The sequence below is a fragment of the Chiloscyllium punctatum genome, chromosome 42 (genome assembly GCF_047496795.1).
Source record: "Chiloscyllium punctatum isolate Juve2018m chromosome 42, sChiPun1.3, whole genome shotgun sequence".
Taxonomy (NCBI): Eukaryota; Metazoa; Chordata; class Chondrichthyes; order Orectolobiformes; family Hemiscylliidae; genus Chiloscyllium; species Chiloscyllium punctatum.
This window is the reverse complement of record NC_092780.1, coordinates 8,009,123-8,030,977: the sequence shown is the minus strand read 5'-3', so window position 1 is coordinate 8,030,977 and position 21,855 is coordinate 8,009,123. Positions and strand designations below refer to the sequence as shown.

At 41.3% G+C, this 21,855-nt stretch overlaps 1 protein-coding gene and 1 long non-coding RNA gene across 2 annotated transcripts; one reads left to right on the top strand and one right to left on the bottom strand.

Moving 5' to 3' along the window:
* Positions 1 to 2,479: 2,479 nt before the first annotated feature.
* psmb3 (proteasome 20S subunit beta 3) lies at positions 2,480 to 17,194 on the bottom strand. Its single transcript, XM_072561351.1, has 6 exons — positions 17,050 to 17,194; positions 14,594 to 14,778; positions 10,649 to 10,756; positions 9,977 to 10,154; positions 8,199 to 8,293; positions 2,480 to 2,731 (listed from the first exon to the last, which is right to left on the bottom strand). The coding sequence occupies exons 1-6, from the start codon at positions 17,050 to 17,052 to the stop codon at positions 2,683 to 2,685; spliced, it is 618 nt and encodes a 205-aa protein (XP_072417452.1). The 5' UTR covers positions 17,053 to 17,194; the 3' UTR covers positions 2,480 to 2,682.
* A 177-nt stretch (positions 17,195 to 17,371) lies between these two features.
* LOC140465539 (uncharacterized) lies at positions 17,372 to 21,330 on the top strand. Its single transcript, XR_011955120.1, has 3 exons — positions 17,372 to 17,417; positions 17,666 to 17,802; positions 19,942 to 21,330. It is a non-coding gene; the product is annotated as an uncharacterized lncRNA (long non-coding RNA).
* The last annotated feature ends 525 nt before the right edge of the window (positions 21,331 to 21,855 follow it).

Below are 21,855 nucleotides of genomic sequence, written 5' to 3'. Positions count from 1 at the left end.
TTTACTTCTTGTTTGCAGGAACCATAGAAGGAATTGATTGGCACTTTAACCCTTTAAATAACAAATTTCATGTATTGCTGTTAATTATGTATAGCTTAAACAAATTAAAGGAGGGATAATGCAGGTGAGCTTAGTCTGCACTTGGCAAAGACTAAGTAATCACTAATAGATATAATAATAACAGCAGACTAAACTTAATGTTTGAATCCTCGCTAATTATTTTCTATGGATTGTTTTTAAATACATAAACGTTCTGTACTAAAAGGCCATTTTACTAAGTGATCAGTCAAGTTTATAATTGAGAACAGCAGACGTAGGGTGGTAGAGGTGTAAACATTGCAGTAGATGAATAGACACCTTCTGACATCCTGTGTTGCTGGAACAAAATGTACAACTTATTGCACTGTATGTTACAAAAGATTCTAGTGCAGCTGTAGGCTAATTCAAAACTGTAAAGGATGAAGAAAAGGAGCATTAAAATTACTGTCCAAATTCAGTTGCATCAGGGTAAGTGCACATCTGATCCAAGCTTTGATATTCAGAGTACCAAGTGATTTCTCACATATGGATGGTTCCTGATGCAGGCATAACTCATGTATATAATCTGGTCCTTTCATAAAATACTTAAGTTGAACAACAGCTCAGTTTAGTCCATTGCTGTCTGTTAATTTCCATGAGGTTATATTTACAAGATTTGGAGGATGTTCTCTGGTATTTTCAATTGATCATACATTACGTCACTGATAATGTGAACTTATGCCAATTTTCAAAAGTTAACAGCAGAAAGAAAATAATTTTTAAAACTGATTTTAAACCTTAAAACTGTTGCTGTGGTACCCACTGGAGAGCATGCCCATAAATAGTAGCTCTTCTCCCAAACTTCACCCAAATAGACCATTTTCCAAATGCAAGACCAGATGATGATTAAGAGCAGGTAATTTGGCCATGAACACCATAGGTACTATCTTGCAGTGGCCACCTATTAAGGATTTTTAATCTCTCCCAGTGGTATGGAGACCAATTTTACTTTTGTATCCATTTCCATTTTGTTGAAGCCAGCTAATTCAGCACTGTCCAGGGATTGGACTGAAGGGCTTTTGCCCGAAACATCGATTTCGAAGCTCCTCGGATGCTGCCTGAACTGCTGTGCTCTTCCAGCACCACTAATCCAGAATCTGGTTTCCAGCATCTGCAGTTATTGTTTTTACCTCTGTCCAGTTCCATATGTCACCTTACCACATGAAGCAAAATATCCGCCCATGATCAAATATTGCTATTCTTATAGGCCCAGAACTTTGTATTTGACAAGTCAGGACCCCCAACATTAATTTTTCACATCTTTCCTGTTGATTTTAATAGATCTGACACACTATCACCCCACTGGAGAGCTCATTTTATTCTTGCACCAGATTTCTTATTTTGTTCCTTGTTTCAGATGTCAAAGCAACAAAAAAAAATTTAACATATCTTCATCAAGGAAACCAAGATCATGTGACTTATGATTGAAAGCACTAGGGATTAACCAACTTCTGCAGGTGGTACATCTCAGTAAGTGTCAGCATATTAGCCCAAACCCAGTTTATCTTTGGGTTCAGATGCAACACACACACAAACTTGTAGATATCTGCCTGTTCCATAGTGGAAATTATCAGCAAAGTGCAAAGATTTTGGTTTGACCAGTTATGCATTTATCAGGAGTTTGACTGTAATAATTTGTAACGCTGTGTTTGGAGTCATAGTGACACAGTGTTTAAACTCACTACAGTAATACCAAAGCTTACAAATAAAAAACTTGTTTTTGTAAAATTGTACTGGTCCAAGCGGATGGTGGTTAACTCTCCCTCTAGTTATCACTCAGTTGAGTACAACCGGATCAGATCCAAATACAGTGAGATTTTGAAGTACTTTTAGTAGATTCCATTTCTCTGTAAATTTCCCTGGATTTTTCTTTCACACTCACTTCTTTTCTCTTTAGCCTGTGTTCCACAGGTTGTGGACTTTTAGGGTAATGTCTCCATTCAAAAGCATATGGAAGTGTGTGAAGCATTGGGCTAAGTTTATCCCTTGTGGATGTACAAGGTCTTGTGGCATTTCTTGTTTGAACCGGAGCAGAGAAATTCTCTGTAACATCTTGGTCCTTGTTTATTCCTCAAGACAGATCAGCTTATCGCTTGTTTGATGTGCACAAATTGCTTGTCATATTCCCTACATTAAAACAGAGGACTACAACTTTTAAAAGGTACTTCAATGGCCGTAAAGTACTTTGGAAGGCTTGAAGATTATAAGTTATATTTTCATATATCTAAACAGCATCAATGGGTTATCGTGCATCCATTAAAATTGTGGCTGGGTGTTTGCTTTGAATTTTTTTTCCATGACTCCAAAGAAAGATTGCTTTGTAAATAAAAATCAACATACTTTTATGGCATACCACACTCAGTAGGTAAGAGGAATATTAAATGATTCTGTACTTAAGATGTTCTGTTATATAACTAGTTTATTTTTGAATTACACACATCATATAAACAGAATACTCAATGACTGCTGAACAGAATATGAAAAGTTATTCCATTAAAATTCTTAGGTTGACTGACAATCTCCTGCTATCTTAGGTGTGTCAGAAGAGAAACTACAATTAAACAAAAACATTGTATTGCAAAGTTGGTTACAGAAGTTTTGCTTTTAATCCATACGAGCTTTTAATGTTCTGGTGGTGATCTTGTCTTTTTCGCTGTAAAGAAGAAAACACAGGTAAGATAATAGAATGTAACAAGGAGGATGACTGCCTCTTCCATTATAAACAAAGCCTGGCAGTCAGAGGATAATCCAGCTGGGAAAGGATCCAGAGGGTTTATGTTCGAGCCAGTTAGTTGTCATGATCTGGCATACAAAAGGAGTGGTGTAAGCAGATTTTCAACATTCAAAAGGGAACTGGGTATATTTGGAAAGAGGTGTGGAGATACAGTAATTAAACTTAGTATTCAGTACCACTCAGGCCAAACCTGGCACTTGTAGAGCTGTTCAGAGTGGGGACAGGCACAATGGGCCAGATAGCCTACTTCTATATCATGCTGATCTAAACAAAACAATGCTCCCCCTACACCTATGCTTGTTCGTCTTAATTAAGTGCTTTGCCATTAATACATCTGCAGGAAGTTGTCAGGTTATTGTTGAAGCAGTTTGCCAGATTACAGCAAATTCATTCAGACTGGGGACAGGTCAAAGAAAATGATTCCATAGGAAAGATGTTTTTTTAACTTGAAAGGGTTCAGAAATGCCAGGATTGGAGAGTTTGAGCTATAGGGAAAGGCTCAATAGGCTGGGGCTTACAGAGGGCATATATTTAAGGAGAGAGGGAAAAGATTTGAGACACACTGAAGGGCAATCTTCTCTGAGGGCAGTGCATGTATGGAATGAGCTGCCAGAGGAGGTGGGTACAATCACAACACTTAAAAGGCATCTACTTGGGTACATGAATAGGAAGAGTTTAGAGGGATATGAGCCAAATGTTGGCAAATGGGTCTAGATTAGTTTAGAACATTTGGTCAGTGCAGACAAGTCGGACCGAAATGTCCGATGCTGTGTTGTTTAACTCTATGACTCTATACTCACTGTCTTTCTTGATTGAATGAAATGTTCCGGAGCTGAACAACAACGAACTGAACAGGAACCAGACAATAAGGCCATTCAGCCCATTGAGTCTGCTCTATCATTCAATCATGGCCGATCTTTTCTCAACTGCATTCTCCTGTCTTAAATACCATCACTGGCTTGGCTTCCACAGCTCTCTGCAGGAATGAGTTCGACAGATTCACCCCCCTCTGGCTAAAGAAATTCTTCCTCATCTCCGTTCTAAAGGATCGTCCCTTCACTCTTAAGCTTTGCCCTCTGGTCCTAGTCTCTCCTGCAAATGAAAACATTTTCTCCACACCCACATTACTGTGTAATTTTCAATCGGGTCCTACCTCACCCTTCTAAATTTCAAGTGTAGACCAACAGTCCTCAACCACTCAAAGTATGACAAGCCATTCATCCCCAGGATCATTCTTATTAACCTCCTGCACTAGCATATCCTTCTTTAGACATATGACCCAAAACTGCTCCCAATATTCCAAACAGCCAGAGCCTCAGCAATGCATCTCTGCTCCTGAAGTAATGCCCTTTTGAATGCCAACATTGTATCTGCCTTCCTTACTACCAAAATAACCTTAAGAGAATCTTGAACCAGGATTCCCAACTCCTTGTGCTTCAGACTTCTGAAGCCTTTCCCCATTTAGAAAAAGTCTATACCATGTCTTCCAACCAAAGTGCCTAACCTCTCACTTTCCCACATTGTATTCCATTTGCCATTTCTTTGCCCATTCTCCTAGCCTGTCCAAGTCCTGCAGCCTCCTCGCTTCCTCAACACTACCTGTCCCTCCACCTGCCTTTGTGTCATCTGCAAACTTAGCAACACCACCCTCAGTTCCTTCATTCTGATCTTTAATGTAAAATGTGAATAGTTGTGGTTCCACAATTGACACCTGCAGAACCTCTAGTTACCTGCTGCCATCTTGAAAAAGACCCCATTCTCTGCCTGTCGGCCAATCCCCTATCCCTGACAGCACCTTGCACCTAACAGCATGAGCTCTTGTCTTATTTAGCAGCCTACTATGTGGCACTTCATCAATGGCCTTCTGGAAATCCAAATCGATTACATCCACTGGCTCTCCTTTGACTAACTTGTTCATTATCTCAAAGAATTAACAGATTTGTCAGACATGACCTCCCCTTAACGAAGCTGTGCTGGCTCAGCCCTATTTTACCATGCAATTCCACATCCTCCACAATCTCATCTTTAATAATGGATTCTAAACACTTACCAACAACCTAGGATTTCCTGTCTTTCCTCCCTCACTTCTTAAAGAGGTTGGCAGCTCCCTGAACTATTTACTTTGGAATTGTTGAAGAAAGATATTTTATCAAAACTTTTCATCTTGTAGTCCGCAGGACAATAAATAAGAATATCAGTTTATGAGGAAAACCATATTGTTGTGTCAAAAAAGAATGCTGACTAGCAAGTGGCCTCTAAGTGGTAGAGGCTTTGCCATGGAGAATGCACCCATTAATGCTCTTGGGTCCATGATATGGCTGCCAGAACATAGCCATGCCTTCAGAGGTATGGATCAGGTCCAATTCAAAGTTTCTAAGGGATGGAGTAAAAGGTGGAGCAATCATTCAGGTTGTGCATGTAGCTTTTCCTGGAACCTAGCTCTGACTATCCTACAGCCTGCTCCATTGAGCTAACTACCACAGACATAGCCCTTGCTGGGTCTGGGATATTTCCCTGGCATTTGTTGAAAACTGCCCCAGTTGGGGCCTTGACTGTTGTACAAGTCAGAGATCCTTTATCTGAAAATGTCAGACCCAACTGGTTTTCAGATACATTTCTGCAATAAACATTTGGGCCCGCTGCAAAAGACTTTATGTGCACATCTGAAACTGAAAAGATTTTAAAAACTAAAGGGCTCCTAACCTGTAAATGACTGCCCACACTTAAAGCTTTCCTAGTAGCTGAGTTGGGTCAGGAGTCGTCATGACGTGGCTCCCTATCTCCAATTGTTCTGGACTACCTCACCATCTCCATGCCTGCCACTGCAAGCCCAGGAAAACTTCACTCTCTACATGAAGAAATTCTATCTCATTGCAGTTCTTAAAAATCTTATTCTGAGACTTTGCTCCTTAAAGTTAAGGCTCCCCATGCAGGAGAAACCGTCTCATAGCACTGTCAAGAACATTACGTTTCGATAAGATTACTTATTTTCTAATCTCTAGAGAAAACACGTCTAATCTACTCAATCTTCCCTCTTTGGCTAGTCATCTTATCCTCTGAGTCAGTTTAGTGAATAACGTGCAATAATTAAGTACTGTACATGTAAAAAGCTTCTGTTACTGTTTGTATCTACTCTTGTTAAGAGATCTGTTGTTATAGTGCATGCTCCTCTGTCTTGTGCAATCCTCACATAACTACTGTGACTCTTCTGCAACCACTCCAATCTGTCCATCAGTCAACAATGCCCAGCCTGCCTGACCTTTCTAATATGCTGTCCTCCACTTCACCCTTTAGAAGAGATTACTGTAGCCTTTCACCTCTGATCAAAACAAGAAAATACCAGTTATTTTCCTGGTTTTATTTTTAAAAAGTCTTCCTTTTGATCTGGCAATTTCAACAAGACCATAAATAGGAACAGGGCTAAGCCATTCAACCTCCCAAAACTGGAAGGTTCAATAGGATCATGGCTGATTTAAAAGCATCCTGTTCATTTGTTGTTATGATTTGTACATGGAAATTTTAGCATCCTCATTACAAAGACCTCTATTTTCTTCCACAAACCTTCATTAGTGGCCAAGTTACTGAGTCTACTGGAAAGTTGATTGTATGAAGCATCTTAGGAGCTTCCTTGTTAACACATCCCTTCATTGTCACAAAATTACTTCAGACCACCCCTTATCCTTCTATCTCCTATAGAAGGAGCTATTACACACACATCTATCTCACTAGGGCTCTAACTCAAACTTACACTTGGTTAAGTCACATACATGGATATATATCACAAATTCTCTTCCCTATGAACTATTATCAGCCAGCAAGTCAAATGGATTGATTTTGTTCATGCACTGCCTTCTTGCAACCCAGCAGTGTAAATACTTTTGATAGCACAGTTTTAATACATATGAAACTAACTTTCTGCCATTATACAGTCATAGAGATGTACAGCACGGAAACAGACCCTTCGGTCCAATTCGTCCATACCAACCAGATATCCCAACCCAAACTAGTCCCACCTACCAGTACCTGGCCCATATCCCTCCAAATGCCTTTTAAATGTTGCAATCATAACAGCCTCCACCACTTCCTCTGGCAGCTCATTCCACATAAGTACCTGTTACCCCATAGAGTTAGGGTGAGGGGGAAAATATAAAAGAGATCTACGTCCTGGACACCCCCAACCCAGGGAAAAGACTTTGTCTATTTACCCTATCCATGTCGCTCATGATTTTATAAACCTCTAAGGTCACCCCTCAGCCTCCGACTCTCCAGGGAAAACAGCCCCAGCCTATTCAACCTCTCCCTGTAGCTCAAATCCTCCAACCCTGGTAACATTCTTGTGAATCTTTTCTGAACCCTTTCAAGTTTCATAATATCCTTCCAATAGGAAGGAGACCAGAATTGCATGCAATATTCCAAAAGTGGCCTAACCAATGTCTTGTACAGCCGCAACATGACTTCCCAACTCCTGTACTCAATACTCTGACCAATAAAGGAAAGTATACCAAAAGCTGCCTTCACTAACATAGCTCCTTGAAAGTGGAGTTGCAGGTAGATATGAACCTGCACTCCAAGGTCTCTTTGTTCAGCAACATTTCCCAGGCCCTTACCTTTAAATGAATGAGTCCTGCTAAGATTTGCTTTCCCAAAATACACCACTTCTCATTTATCTAGATTAAACTCCATCTGCCACTTCTCAGGCCATTGGCCCATTTGATCAAGATCCTGTTGTAATCTGAAGTAACCTTCTTCGCTGTCTACTACACCTCCAATTTTGGTGTTATCTGCTAACTATACCGCTTATGCTCACATCCAAATAAAATGAAAAGTACTGGACCTAACACCAATCCTTGTGGCACTCCACTGGTCACAGGCCTCCAGTCTGAAAAACATCCCTCCACCACCACCCTCTGTCTTCTACCTTTGAGCCAGTTCTGTATCCAAATGACTAATTCTCCCCTGTATTCCATGAGATCTAACCTTGCTAAATCAGTCTCCCATGGGGAACCTTGTCGAACGACTTACTGAAGTCCATACAGATCACGTCCACTGCTCTGCTCTCATCAATCCTCTTGTTACTTCTTCAAAAAATTCAATCAAGTTTGTGAGACATGATTTTCCACGGACAAAGCCATGTTGACTATCCCTAATCAGACCTTGCCTTTCCAAATACATGTACATCCTGGCCCTCAGGATTCCCTCCCAACAATTTACCCACCACCGAGATCAGGCTCACTGGTCTATAGTTCCCTGGCTTGTCCTTACCAGTCTTGTTAAACAGTCATTAACCTGCTTATGTTAAACAAACACATATGGAAAGCATTTGCAAAAACTGAAACTTAACTTTCAGTCAAGTTGTAACTAACTGCACAGAATGTTCCAAACTTACATAATGTGAACGATGACACCCATACCAGATACAGCATCTCTATCCACAGCATTCAGCATAGCCTGAGATATGGTTTCAAATAGATCATCTGGTTTCTAAAATGGAAACATTCATTTGGTATGTTAGCATAGAACACAAATGCTGTTATTTCTTTCCCAAATGGGTGCATTTGATTTGCTTCAAAGGGACAGAGGAAGCACTCAGTTGTGCAGTAGAGTACCCCTAGGAAGGCCACCTCATGCCCTTCAAAAGTTTGTTACCTAGAATAGAGGTCCAGTGTCTGGCTATTCATGCACTGAAATAGCATTTGGAACCTGTTGAACCTTTGCATATTTTATGAAAACAGACAGCCTAAGCCATCCAAGATTTCATACCTGTAGCACAGCAGTCCCCTTTTAACAAAATATTGAATGTCATTCTTGTGATAGATATAACAACTCCATACCTGTCTACTGGTTTAGTTGGTAATAGATACCATCTGATGGATCACTGAGCCATACAATTCACAAAAGTCTCAAGCTCGATCCCAAGTCTGTTTGGATTTAGCTGATGTATAAGTGATTAGAAACAGTGCTATTGCCTCAATGCTCCTGTCTTGGTGGGATGGGAACTGGTTCAAGATCAGGGCAAGTGAATGTTTTCTCAACACAGACTGTCCAAGTTCATAAGAAAATGACAAGTTTGTTTTCCCAGGAGTGTCGGAGGCTGAGGGGTGACCTTATAGAGGTTTACAAAATTATGAGGGGCATGGATAGGGTAAATTGGCAAAGTCTTTTCCCTGGGGTCAGGGAGTCCAGATCTGGAGGGCATATGTTTAGGGTGAGAGGGGAAAGATATAAAAGAAACCTAAGGGGCAACCTTTTCACGCAGAGGGTGGTACGTGTATGGAATAAGCTGCCAGAGGATGTGGTGGAGGCTGGTACAATTGCAACATTTAATAGGCATTTGGATGGGTACATGAATAGGAAGGGTTCGGAGGGATATGGGCCGGGTGCTGGTAGGTGGGACTAGATTAGGTTGGAATATCTAGTTGGCATGGACAGGTTGGACCGAAGGGTCTGTTTCCATGCTGTACATTTCTATGACTCTTAAGTACTGGAAAAGTAACAGTCTCAGTGAAAGTTTCTCAGCATAAATCATTGCCTTCAGCAACAGAGAGCATCAGGCTAGGGGATAGGGAACAGCACTTAGAGAAGTATCATAGCACATACAGGGTCAGCTGTAAAAGAATCCTAATGCAGGTGAAGTTCAGTACCAGCTCAGCCGTTTGACAATCATTCTGGTGCTAAATTAAACACATCTTTTGTTGGAAGGCGTGCCATTTAATCCTGAAGGCTTGTTTTCAATTAATCCTTCCCACAAGGTCAGAATAATAGCAATGCACAGAGATGACCACACGGCTGAGACTGAAGATTGGATAATGCTACTATTTTAGAATTGGATCCATGCTGTCCTCAAAGAAGACAGAAAGTGTATTCACAGAAAAAATACAACTAGCATTGGCGAGTTTTGAAAGATTTGTAGCTCAGTTTGAGGTCTGGATGGAAGTTTGCTCGCTGAGCTGGAAGACTAATTTTCAGACGTTTTGTCACAATACTAGGTAACATTATTACTGGAGGCTCACTGATGATGATACCAAGTACGGTAACGAAACATCTGAAAATGAACTTTCCAGATCAGCAAATTTACATCCAAAACTAGCATTCTTTGCATTCACCTCAGGCAATCAACAGGTCAAAGTGCGAAAGCCTTAGTGCAAAGAGACAAGTAGTACTCACCATGTCTGGTTCCCAAAGGGATTCACACATCCCATACATTTGTTCTGCGCACGTTCCACTAACCACAAAGTCTTCAGTCTCCATTGGGCAGCCAATTAAGTCAAGCGAACAAATAAATGGTTGGTAGGTTTTTGGATCAAGACCTGCAATCACTGGTTCAACATAGTATGGGCCAAATCTGTGAAGGTTGAAAGTAATAATGAGAAAACAAGTCCACACATGAAAGTGCATTGTTATAAGAGACAGGGACCCAGGCTTCACCAAGTTGAATAAGGCAATTGAGGGACAGTGTACAACATAGGGCCCTATTATACAGTTTGAATGTCCCGGTTCAGACAGACAACTGCAGCACCCAATGGCAGATCCATAGCAGTATAGCTCAACCCCACCCTCAGCAGGACCACACTGGTAAATCACATCAGTTACAGGACACAATAGTTCCTTATCTGTTATTAGGAGTTAGGTTTTGGAGATCTCAAAAACCAATAAGGACTCTGTATATTTTACATAAGCTGCTTATAGTATACAATACCAATTATAGAGTGATAAATGTTTATTGTACATTATGTTTGTGTGTGGCAGTTAGTAATGCAACCTCACACCGGAGAATCAGACAATACCACGGTGTACAACATCAACCATTGCATCATGAGTTTGGAATATTTAACCTACCGTCGCTCATAGAGGAGATTTGAGACCATGCTCATAAATGTTTTTGGTTTGATCTGTCTGCCTTCTTTCAATTCATACAGGTTCAATCTGAACTTGAGTCGCTGTGAGCTAGAAAATAAAATGAGACTAAGCATTAACAGTAGTGAATAACTTTAACCCATAAAGGGAGACAATATTCAACTTGCACTGAGGAAGTCAGAAAAAGTATTGACTAACTGTTGTGGTATCTGACGGGTTATCCTGAAATGCAGAAATCTATACATTTGGAAATGGAGCAAACCAGATCTTATGTAAACTCTTTTCAAAAGAAAAATAGTCTGTTAGCTGGTAGACTGTTGGCAAATTTCTGATCAGCTCCCATGTCGACTCCAAAATTTAAGTTCTCATTAAAATAAAATAATCTACTTGGGATTATATTGGTTCCATCACCAGCACTGCCAGAGCTTTCCTGCTTTCAAAGAGACCAAAAATAACATAACGCAGTTTAGACATTTCACAGAGTTGTAATCAGAAGGATAATTATTGTGATTCTCCAACTCTTGACCTGTTGAACATTTCCCAGTCCCTTCATCCTATCACTAGATGCTGAGCCTTTCCTTTGTCTGGGGACTAAGCTCTTTAATTCTCTTTTAAAACACCTCCTGTCTCTCATCCTTTCTTGTTTTCAGATCCTCCATAACATCTATCCCTTTGTCCAACCATTCAGAAATCCCTGTTAATATTGCTCCTTAGTTAAAATATTAACTTTTGTTTGACAAGTCTTCTGTAAGTACCTTGTTTTCCTACATTCAACACCTTGTAAACAAATTGTTGCACTTAACAGAGTCACATAAAGAGGACTGGCACAGGATTCAGTGCCATGATCTTCAAGAACAATAAATTTTGGAAAACGGAAACTCCCATTGAGTGATTTCTTTTTCATATGCAAAACATTTTGGTGCAGTAACAAAGTATGAAATATAAGCAAACAAGAAGCTACTAGTTGGGTGGAATGGAGTTAGGTTACAGATCAGTCACGTTCTCACTGAATGGTGTCAGATAAGGCTCATGGGTTGAATAGCTAACCCTGGTTTCTACCTTCCTCATTTCCCAACAAGGCCGACTTTCAACTATCTGTTGAAGTAGAGTCGAAAAATGTGGCACTGGAAAAGCACAGCAGGTTAGGTAGCATCTGAGGAGCAGGAGAGTTGACGTTTTGGGCATAAGCTCTTTCATCAGAAATGTGGAGGGGGAAGGGGACTGAGAGATAAATAGGGGGATGGGGCTGGGGCTGGGGGGGCAAAAGGTAGCTGGGAAGACAATAGGTGGATGTAGGCAGGGGGTAATAATGATAAGTCGGTAGGGAGGGTAGAGTAGACAGGTTGGAAGGAAGATGGACAGGTAAGACGGGTCAAGAGGGCAGTGCCAAGTTAGAGGGTTGGATCTGGGATAAAGTGGAGGAGGAGAGGGGTGAGATTTGGAAACTAATGAAGTACTCCAACAAGCTCCACAGTTGTACAAGTACTGCTCAGATGGTCAATACTGCTGCTCGTAAGCAATGTAGAAATGAAAAAAACAGGAGGCATGGTTATACAGGTGCCACTCTCACTCTGCTGCCTCACCGAGTAATCACAAACACCAAAAGCGAGGGCCTACTCCAATACAACTGGGCAGAGACAGTCAAACTCGTCTCAGCTAAAGTTCAATTTAAATAGCAACTCGAGAAAATGGGATGCCAGATTGCAACTAGGGGCAGGAACACGAGTTGATTTTACTCTTCTTAATTATGGCCTAACAGATCAACTGCACATGTTCCAGCCCCACCTCAGGGTAACACTTTGATTGCAACATTTCAGAGACAGCAGGTAAGTTCTTGTGCCCTCATTTCACACATCTCCAAAGTCTTTATTCACTTGATGGTGGTAGCATTCCTACCCCTGGGCCAGAAGGTCCAGGTTCAAGTCCCATCCGCCCTGAACATGTGTGTATCCAAACAGGTCAATTAAAATGATTATGTACTCCTATTCAGTTGTCATCTCCTAACAGAGGTAAAACCTGTGCTCACACCTCCTCCCTCACCCCCATCCAAGGCCCTAAGGGAACCTTCCACATCCATCAAAGTTTTACCTGCACATCCATCAATATCATTTATTGTATCCATTGCTCTCGATGCGGTCTCCTCTACATTGGGGAGACTGGACGCCTCCTAGCAGAGCGCTTTAGGGAACATCTCCGGGACACCCGCACCAATCAACCACACCGCCCTGGCCCAACATTTCAACTCCCCCTCCCACTCTGCCGAGGACATGGAGGTCCTGGGCCTCCTTCACCGCCGCTCCCTCACCACCAGACACCTGGAGGAAGAACACCTCATCTTCCACCTCGGAACACTTCAACCCCAGGGCATCAATGTGGACTTCAACAGTTTCCTCATTTCCCCTTCCCCCACCTCACCCTAGTTCCAAACTTCCAGCTCAGTATTGTCCCCATGACTTGTCCTACCTGCCTATCTTCTTTTCCACCTATCCACTCCACCCTCCCCCTGCCCCCGACCTATCACCTTCATCCCCTCTCCCACTCACCTATTGTACTCTATGCTACTTTCTCCCCACTCCCTCCCTCCTCTAGCTTATGTCTCCACCCTTCAGGCTCTCTGCCTTTATTCCTGATGAAGGGCTTTTGTGCGAAACATCGATTTTACTGCTCCTCGGATGCTGCCTGAACTGCTATGCTCTTCCAGCACCACTAATCCAGAATCGCCTAACACAGCTCAAACTGAAAATCAAATTTGCAAATTCATAGCTTATGTAACTCTAATCACTGGAGGAACTAAATGACGTCTTAGGGAGCTGCATTTAAATTGATTTTAAAATGATTACTTCAGCATACTTATTGTCACATAACCAGAAGTACAACTGTTGTAGCAAAGAAACAGTTTCCTCCTTAAGTAGACAATAGTGTGTACTCAAGGAATGAGTGCTCGGGAGTGCTGCCTTTCAAACCTACTCTGTCATCCAATTTGAATTCCATTTTCCAGACCTATCCCACCCCTTACCATCACTGCCCAAGAAACTATCAGTCCCACTCTTGAATATACTGACCAAAGATTGAGCATCCACAACTGTCAAAGAAAGAATTTCAAAGATTCAGAATATTTTGAAATGTTTTCTCTTCCCTTGTTGTCTTCAATCTTTAATACCTGACCCTGGCATGAGGCCTGGTTCTCGTCTTCCCAGCCAGGAGAAACGGCCCCTCAGATTCAATCGGATCAAGGCCTCTAGGTTACATATTTGTAATGAGATCACCTCTTATTCTAAACTCCAGAGAATACAGACCCTTTCTACTCACTGTCTCCTCATAAGACAACTCTGTTGTGAACTGTTAGAACTGTTCAGTGCAGAATATGGGTCAAGTATCAACAATGTGAGTTGGTATCTTTAATACTTGCGTTTTTCAGAAAATCTAGGGGAAATCAAATCAGAAAGGACGAGGTAATAGAAACAGTGCAGATACGATGGGCTGAATGATCTCATTCTATACTGTAACGATTCTGTGAAATTCTGTCACCTGAACTACAGACCTCTCCAAGTTCTCTCTACTCTCCTTCGCTCGAAAGTCTCTTTTGCTGGAGGGCCAGTACCTTGCCAAAGAGGCTATTCTTCACACTTAATACCAGTGCTGCGAACAACCATATACTGTACTTCGCTTATACAAAGCATCACTTCACCTAACATGAATTTTATAGCATGATTCAACTGGGGAAGATTATCCCTTCAAATAAGCACAGGTAACAAAATCTGGTACTCCCGAATCCCTAACTGGTTTACCTGCTCCCTTTATTGAAATGGATAACCCAAGACAGACCTGAACTGGCCAATCTACTGTCTAACTGAGGACATAGAGTCACAGAGATGTACCATCTTAACCCTTAAAGATCAAACAGCTAATCTCTGTCAGCATACTTACACCGTCTGTACATCTGTGCCGAGACCAGCCAGTCCAATAAATAACCTTTCACCCATTGGGAAGATTTTCTGGAAGTCAGTCATCACCAACTGTGCCTGAATTCCAAACCGTCTGTCAGCTGCTATTGCCACACAATCTTTACCCCGCATGGCCATAACAGCCCCACCATTATATGACATGTGCGACTGTTGGAAGAGAAGGTAAAACAAGTTAGGAACTCCTACAATGCTTGATTTTTTTTTTGTATTTCGTCACGTATACTTTAGGCAATAGCGGGCAGATGGGAAAGATTGTGTCACAATTGAATTGTGTCAGGAATACTTGTTCCGTGGTCAATAATTCCTGGAATGTGTCTTGAATTCAGTGTCTCTGGCCCAGATGCTGCGAATGGAGCCACAAGACCTCTGCAGCATTTGATGGGTGAATCCATCTCACCACAATTCTGAATCATGATTAAGTAAAAAGTTAAAGTCAATGTATTAATTATTTAAAAAGCATTTTACAGAACACTATAATTTTTGCGGCATCGTAGAAAAATGTTTATAAAATCCAGTGGGTAACAGTTATGGCATTGCACTTCCTGGCAAGATTCTTTCATCAAAATATCTTGAGAAAATATAAGTAATAGAGCAGGTTGAGAAAGCTTTAGGATATGGGATCCTGGGCTTTGTAACTAGAGACAGAAATTAAATAAACAAGGAGGTTTCGGTAAAACTTTATAAAACAAGTTGGGCTTAATAGGAAATTGAATCCCTTTGTGAGCACAGTGCATAAGGAAGAAGGGAAATGCTTTATAGAGACAATGCAGATAAGATGTCAAAAAAGAATGGTTCCAGAAACAAGACAGCAGATAAACTAAAGAGCCTGGGAGGTATTTAATTCTGCTACAGAAATACACCAGTACACCATGCTAAAGCTATCAAGAAGTTATGCAAATCTACACAAATCTGAATTTGTTTTTAATTCAGTAGGTTGGTCAGAAAAAGAGAGAAATTTATCAAACTGTAAAATGGAGCAAAAAGTCAAGTCAAATAACTGCAAACATAGGTAAAAACAATGACTGCAGATGCTGGAAACCAGATTCTGAATTAGTGGTGCTGGAAGAGCACAGCAGTTCAGGCAGCATCCAAGGAGCAGTAAAATTGACGTTTCGCACAAAAGCCCTTCATCAGGAATAAAGGCAGAGAGCCTGAAGCGTGGAGAGATAAGCTAGAGGAGGGTGGGAGTGGGGAGAAAGTAGTATAGAGTACGATAGGTGAGTGGGGGAGAGGATGAAGGTGCTAGGTCGGGGGCAATGGGAGGGTGGAGTGGATAGGTGGAAAAGAAGATAGGCAGGTAGGACAAGTCCGGACAAGTCACGGGGACAGTGCTGAGCTGGAAGTTTAGAACTAGGGTGAGGTGGGGGGGGGGAAGGGGAAAATGAGGAAACTGTTGAAGTCCACATTGATGCCCTGGGATTGAAGTGTTCCGAGGCGGAAGATGAGGCGTTCTTCCTCCAGGCGTCTGGTGGTGAGGGAGCGGCGGTGAAGGAGGCCCAGGACCTCCATGTCCTCGGCAGAGTGGGAGGGGGAATTGAAATGTTGGGCCACGGGCCGGTGTGGTTGATTGGTGCGGGTGTCCCAGAGGTGTTCCCTAAAGCGCTCGACTAGGAGGCGCCCAGTCTCCCCAATGTAGAGGAGACCGCAACGGGAGCAACGGATACAATAAATGATATTAGTGGATGTGCAGGTAAACCTTTGATGGATGTGGAAGGCTCCTTTAGGGCCTTGGATGGAGGTGAGGGAGGAGGTGTGGGCACAGGTTTTGCGGTGGCAGGGGAAAGTGCCAGGATGGGAGGGTGGGTTGTTTGGGGGCGTGGACCTGACCAGGTAGTCACGGAGGGAAAGGTCTTTGCGGAAGGCGGAAAGGGGTGGGGAGGGAAATATATCCCTGGTGGTGGGGTCTGTTTGGAGGTAGCGGAAATGTCGGCGGATGATTTTATGCGAAGGTTGGTAGGGTGGAAGGTGAGTACCAGGGGCATTATGTCCTTGTAACTGCAGACATGAAGGCCTTAAAATCCTAAAGGAACGCTTCTTCAGGTAAAATAGATCATAGCAAGTAAATTAAAGGAAACTTTAGCCTTATGCAGAAAAGAAAAATAAATTATTATCGAGAAAAGATCCTAATACTATTGTGGAACAGCCTCTAATGAATTAGTACCTTTAAAAAAAGGGATCTAAAATTCCTGTGGCACCCCTTTAGGTGAAGAAAGACGATTAATGATTGTAATAAAATTACCCGAATCTTCTTAAGGTTTAAAATGAAACTTAAATAATATCAAATCTTGGTTTAAAAGTGAAAGTAAAGGCCACATTAATCAGGTCAGGCCTGGCTCGTTCCAATGTGCAAATTAAACAAGCTGTAAATCGGTGCAAAAAGAACTATATTTTTGACTACTTTCCCTTTTTATCACTCACCATTCTGCCTAGTTGTCAGTCGAATCAAATACAGTAATTTTTACGATATTTTCCTAACTTCCAGACCAAAAAAAATTAAAATTAATCTCCACTTCCAGCTGCTGGCTGCCGCTCACCCAAACTTGATGCACAACCTAATCCCGCCTCCTAACCTGTGTGATTGGCCCACCCGTGCTAATAGGCTCTATGATTGGTCTACTGTTCCGTCTGTCAGCGCCGCCACGGAAGTATGTTTGGTTTCACGGTGCCGGGTGATTGGGGAAGGAAAATGACCAGTCACGGCGTGCGGGCGGGCCCTGGGGTGGGGGGCATGCCGGGATAGTGGAGGTCCAGAGCTGGAAGAGAAGGGAGGACAAAGGGAGCAAAGAGTGTGTGGAAAACATTATTGATGTTGTGACTGGGGAGGGAAGAAAAAAAACACAATTTAGCAGAGTGTTTCATTTAATAATGCGCAGCGGGTATTTTATTCCCAAAAATAAATGACATTTATATCAAATCATATTCAATAAAATATGCATTTGCGTTTATTTTAAATGATCCTTAATTCCAACAAAGAAATGCTGACAACTATGAACCTTAGATGCACCAACTCACTAACTAAAACTTATATCAATAGGAAACATCTGATGTAGAAGACAAAGAGGAACCTAGATGCATTCCTACGAAAACCAACCTCCCACGTCCCCATACAGTTTCGGGAAGAACGCCTGACGGATGTGTGGAAGCAATGAGACAAAAAAAAGAGCAGATCAGGTGAATGGAGTCAGACATGTAACATTTCCATATCTATCATTCGAAAGGAGCATGTTCGTTGTTGCAGTCCTTCAAAGGTGGTGCACAAACTAAAACTATCTTTAGAACTGGTCACTGCAGAGCTCTTTAAACGACAAAGAAAGGTTCATTGTCCATTAAAGAGGCATCCCTCCGGCTGGCTGTAACAATCCTAGTCATTTTTAAAAATAGTGTTTCCGTTTCATTATGACTGGGCGATATAAATCTTGTTTAACATAAGAAAATCAAATGTTAGCAGTAGGCCGATAAATCATAACCTAACATTTAATATTGGTACATCAGGAGACAACAGACAATTGTGCCACTGCACTCTCCCAGTGTTTATGTTGATTCAAATTAGCAAATTCTGCTAAACAGTTATAAGAGTTAAATATATTGGAACAATATGAGTGAAGCTGGGTACAAAATGTAACAACGTAGAAGTTATTTGTTCCAGCAGTACTAGGGAAAAATGGTAACAATGACGGTGTTAAGTGTAAACTACAATTCTTGCCCTGTTTATATTCAGGGCTATTTAATAGTCATTATGCAGCAGTGTGTTTTTTTTAGAAAATAATCAAACCATCTCGTTGACAATATACAGTTGCTATAATATTATAATTAGTTACAAAATTATCATAAATCACGCCTGATGCCAATTAGTCAATCATTGAAATAAATTCAAGCTCACGCTTAATAAGTAGTTTTTCAGTTTGACTGAGAATTAATGCCTCTAAATGATGCACGCAGGTCCAGTTGCATGCTGGAATCTGCCCTTGGCCCAGAAACGTGGTTACCTCCACTGCCTTGGTACAATTTAAACATGCACACTCACGTAGAATTAATAGGTATAATTCAAAGAACATATGGGCGGAAGTAATCCATTAAGAATGCTTCCCGCTTTCATTTGACTAGTTTATGTTAAAATTAAGTAACCTCTTGTTAACTTAGACACAGGTTTGTCGAAAGGACCACTATCCTGTGAATATCAACTAAAACTTCGGGCTTTGAGGAAGAACGATTTTCATTCCAGAAGAGGAGTGAAATTGAAGAGATTTAGTGACACTTCACTCTGCAGACTAGGAATTGACCATAAATGGCTGTAAAATTATGACTTCAATCCTGGGTGATAGTTTTGGGCCTACTTAGGCTATTTTCCTGACTTCGATTTTGAAGTCAGTTCTTTATATTAAGTTTAGTAGAGAGTGTAATTTCTCTGAAGGGACAGAGCTAGTTTAACCCAGAGCCTTATTTGAGGGATTAATATTTGTGGAAGCAGATAGCTTGTATTGGGAGCAGTTAAGGTTAAGTTAGGTAGTACTCTAACTGGGATTTTATCCGTTGCCACATTCTGTGATTGTGTTGTTTCATTGGCTCATGCTGCACTGAAAATATTATCTAATGGAAAATGGACCAAACTAGAATTCAAGCATGTTTCTGAGATCCATGACGTTTTAATAGCATGTTATAATTTGTGGTTTTACCACTGTAGTATGGAGCATTGATTAAAAGGTTAGCGAGATAATTATCCGTTTAATCTTGACAAAATGGTATTGAGATTGTTAAAGTCTGTGATGTAAATATTTACTGTAATGTTCCAACATATAGCAAATACAGTTTGCAGAATTCATGTCCTTTTTTTTAAAAAAAGTGCAGTTACACATTTTTTTTAAAAAAAGTAATGGTTTTACAACTTGTTTTCTATTTTAACGGAACTTGGAACGTGTTAAATAGAAAATGTGCCGAAATACCTGATGAAACGAACATCCAGTATCACTCTGAAATGTTACGTGTTTATTGCCGCTGCACCAATTGGAATTCTTCTCGGACTGTAGCTATACAAAAGTAATCAGGGGATGGTGGTATGTCATGCGTCGACGAAAAGCCACTATATTTCCAAAGGACAACCGTAAAAGCTCTGATAATTAAGATCCTTCCTGATAATCTGCGGCGCAGGGAGGGTAGAAATACACAAGGTTTTAAACTGATTTTTAGGGTTTGTCGTTGCATCATCAGAACTGAGCATTTCTGGTTCCTTTTGAGTGCCAGACTAGTGAAAGCTGATGCACGTGTGTAATGTGTGTTGATACAATACGGATCTTGTTTTTAATTTGTACCAAGGAATCGATGCATCGGTTTACAAGGTGGGTGAATGCAACAATCCGGAAAACTTCTTGGCTGAAAGCTGCAAACAACAGACGCAGAATCTGCCCATAAAATATCCGGGATTTCTTGACCACGTATTTGGATTCCATATGTTGCTTGTGAATAGATTTCCTGTGCAGTTAACTCTTTCTTTCCCTTGCTATACCCAACAAGCGACATGTGTCCCCAGTGTGCATGATTCAGACGACATGCAAAGTTATGTGTGCAGCACAGTGGGAAGGGGTTTACTTTTACTCAAACTCCACGTTGCAAAAATGGAAGTCGAGAGTCATCGTCATGTCGCCCTTTCCTTCACCAGCGGGGCAGAAAGGCTGTAAAATGGCTTGGGCATTATTCATCGATAATAGTCGAAAAATGTTGTCAATAGCAGCCGTTTTCAGTCCTATATGTTGCGAAATAACTATTTTTTTTCCCCCAATCGACTATAACCCCAAAATAGGACCCTTTTCATGTTTTAGTCAAGCCCAATAGAAAATTGGCCTGACGGCTGGCTATATTCGCCGGACTGTTAAATTCCCCTGCCTGGTATACCAGGTTCTGACTTCAACTGTTATTTTTGCTCTTCTGCAACCCCTATCACGATACCTGCTGCTGAAACCAACCTTAATGGCAGTGTTACCATTGAAAATTACCATTTGCACCGTGGAGGAGGGATGTAAACAGACAAGTGAAGGAGGTGTTACGGGGTTTGGTGTTCCATTCCATCTCGCAAAGGACGCTCGAAATTATGTAGCCTGCAGTGTTTATGTATAAACACACAATAAAAATAAAGCTGCAACACAGATCGTCGCCAAAATGACGCCCGAACGATTAGATTACAGCTCCCTGGGAAACATTTGGAATAATGCCAACTGATTCATAATTATGTAAAGCAGCTCCAAACCAGACACCAGGCTGGTCGGCGTTTTATTTAAACGTGGTGAAAAAGTCTGGGGTCACCTTGATCCTTTAATTGGATGTTATTGCATTAGGTCGTCATAACAATCGACACTAAACCAGTCACTGGCCACTTTCCATCGATCTGGAAGAAATCAAGGAAGACGTTACTGACCATTCTCGGAAAAAAAACAGAGAGTGTCAGCGGTAAATTCCAACACATGTCAGACTTAAAGGGCTGTGCAATGGAGTCTATTTGTGTCACGCATGAGGGGTTTCAACCAAATTATTAAAGGAGTATTCGCTGCCCTTGGGGCTTCCAATCTATCAACAATTAGGATTCCCTGAATAACTTGGGAAGCCTTGCAGATTATTTTGATTAGAAAAAAACAAACTTGTCTCTCTTTTCTCGATGCTATTCTACTCGGAATTATGAAATCTTTTTTACTCCTTGAAACAAAATTAAATATCGACAGTTGTTTGCGATTCCATGAGATGATTGGACATTTTACTCTTGTATATATTTATAGACGAATGTATTTTCAGTTCATTTTCAATGCAGATTCCAAACGCAAGTTCGAACAGGAATAACTAGCATTCTTAAGTCGGTACAAACGCAGCGCCAATTTCAAGCATGGAAACTCCAGGCTAAGACCCTTGCTGTAAGTCATTGCTTTAACCGGTACTGTGTGTGAAATACATTTCATCGTTATGTACAAAGCTGGGTTTGTGATCCAGTAACAGGCACATTTAAAGCATTGAGACGTTTCCAGAGTCTCGGATTGGAGTTTTCACCGTTCAAATTGGTGTAGTTTTATTGAGTCCGCTTGCTGTGTCCTCGGGCTCTCCAGAAGGCTGGAATTTTCTGGCTTTCATTATAGTTGATCTGGAAAGTATCCGGGTGAACCCTGTACAATAGCAAGTGTTCATGTATCACCCCACACCAAATAAGTCCTCTGAAATAGAGGATGAGGCAATACGTGACGTATCAGA

Excerpts from the sequence above, each read along its gene's own strand:
- psmb3 (XM_072561351.1), bottom strand. Across the intron at positions 8,294-9,976 it reads CCCTTTGGGAACCAGACATG|AAACCAGATGATCTATTTGA; the intron begins GTGAGTACTACT and ends TTTCCATTTTAG. Across the intron at positions 2,732-8,198 it reads GGTGTCATCGTTCACATTAT|CGAAAAAGACAAGATCACCA; the intron begins GTAAGTTTGGAA and ends TCTTCTTTACAG.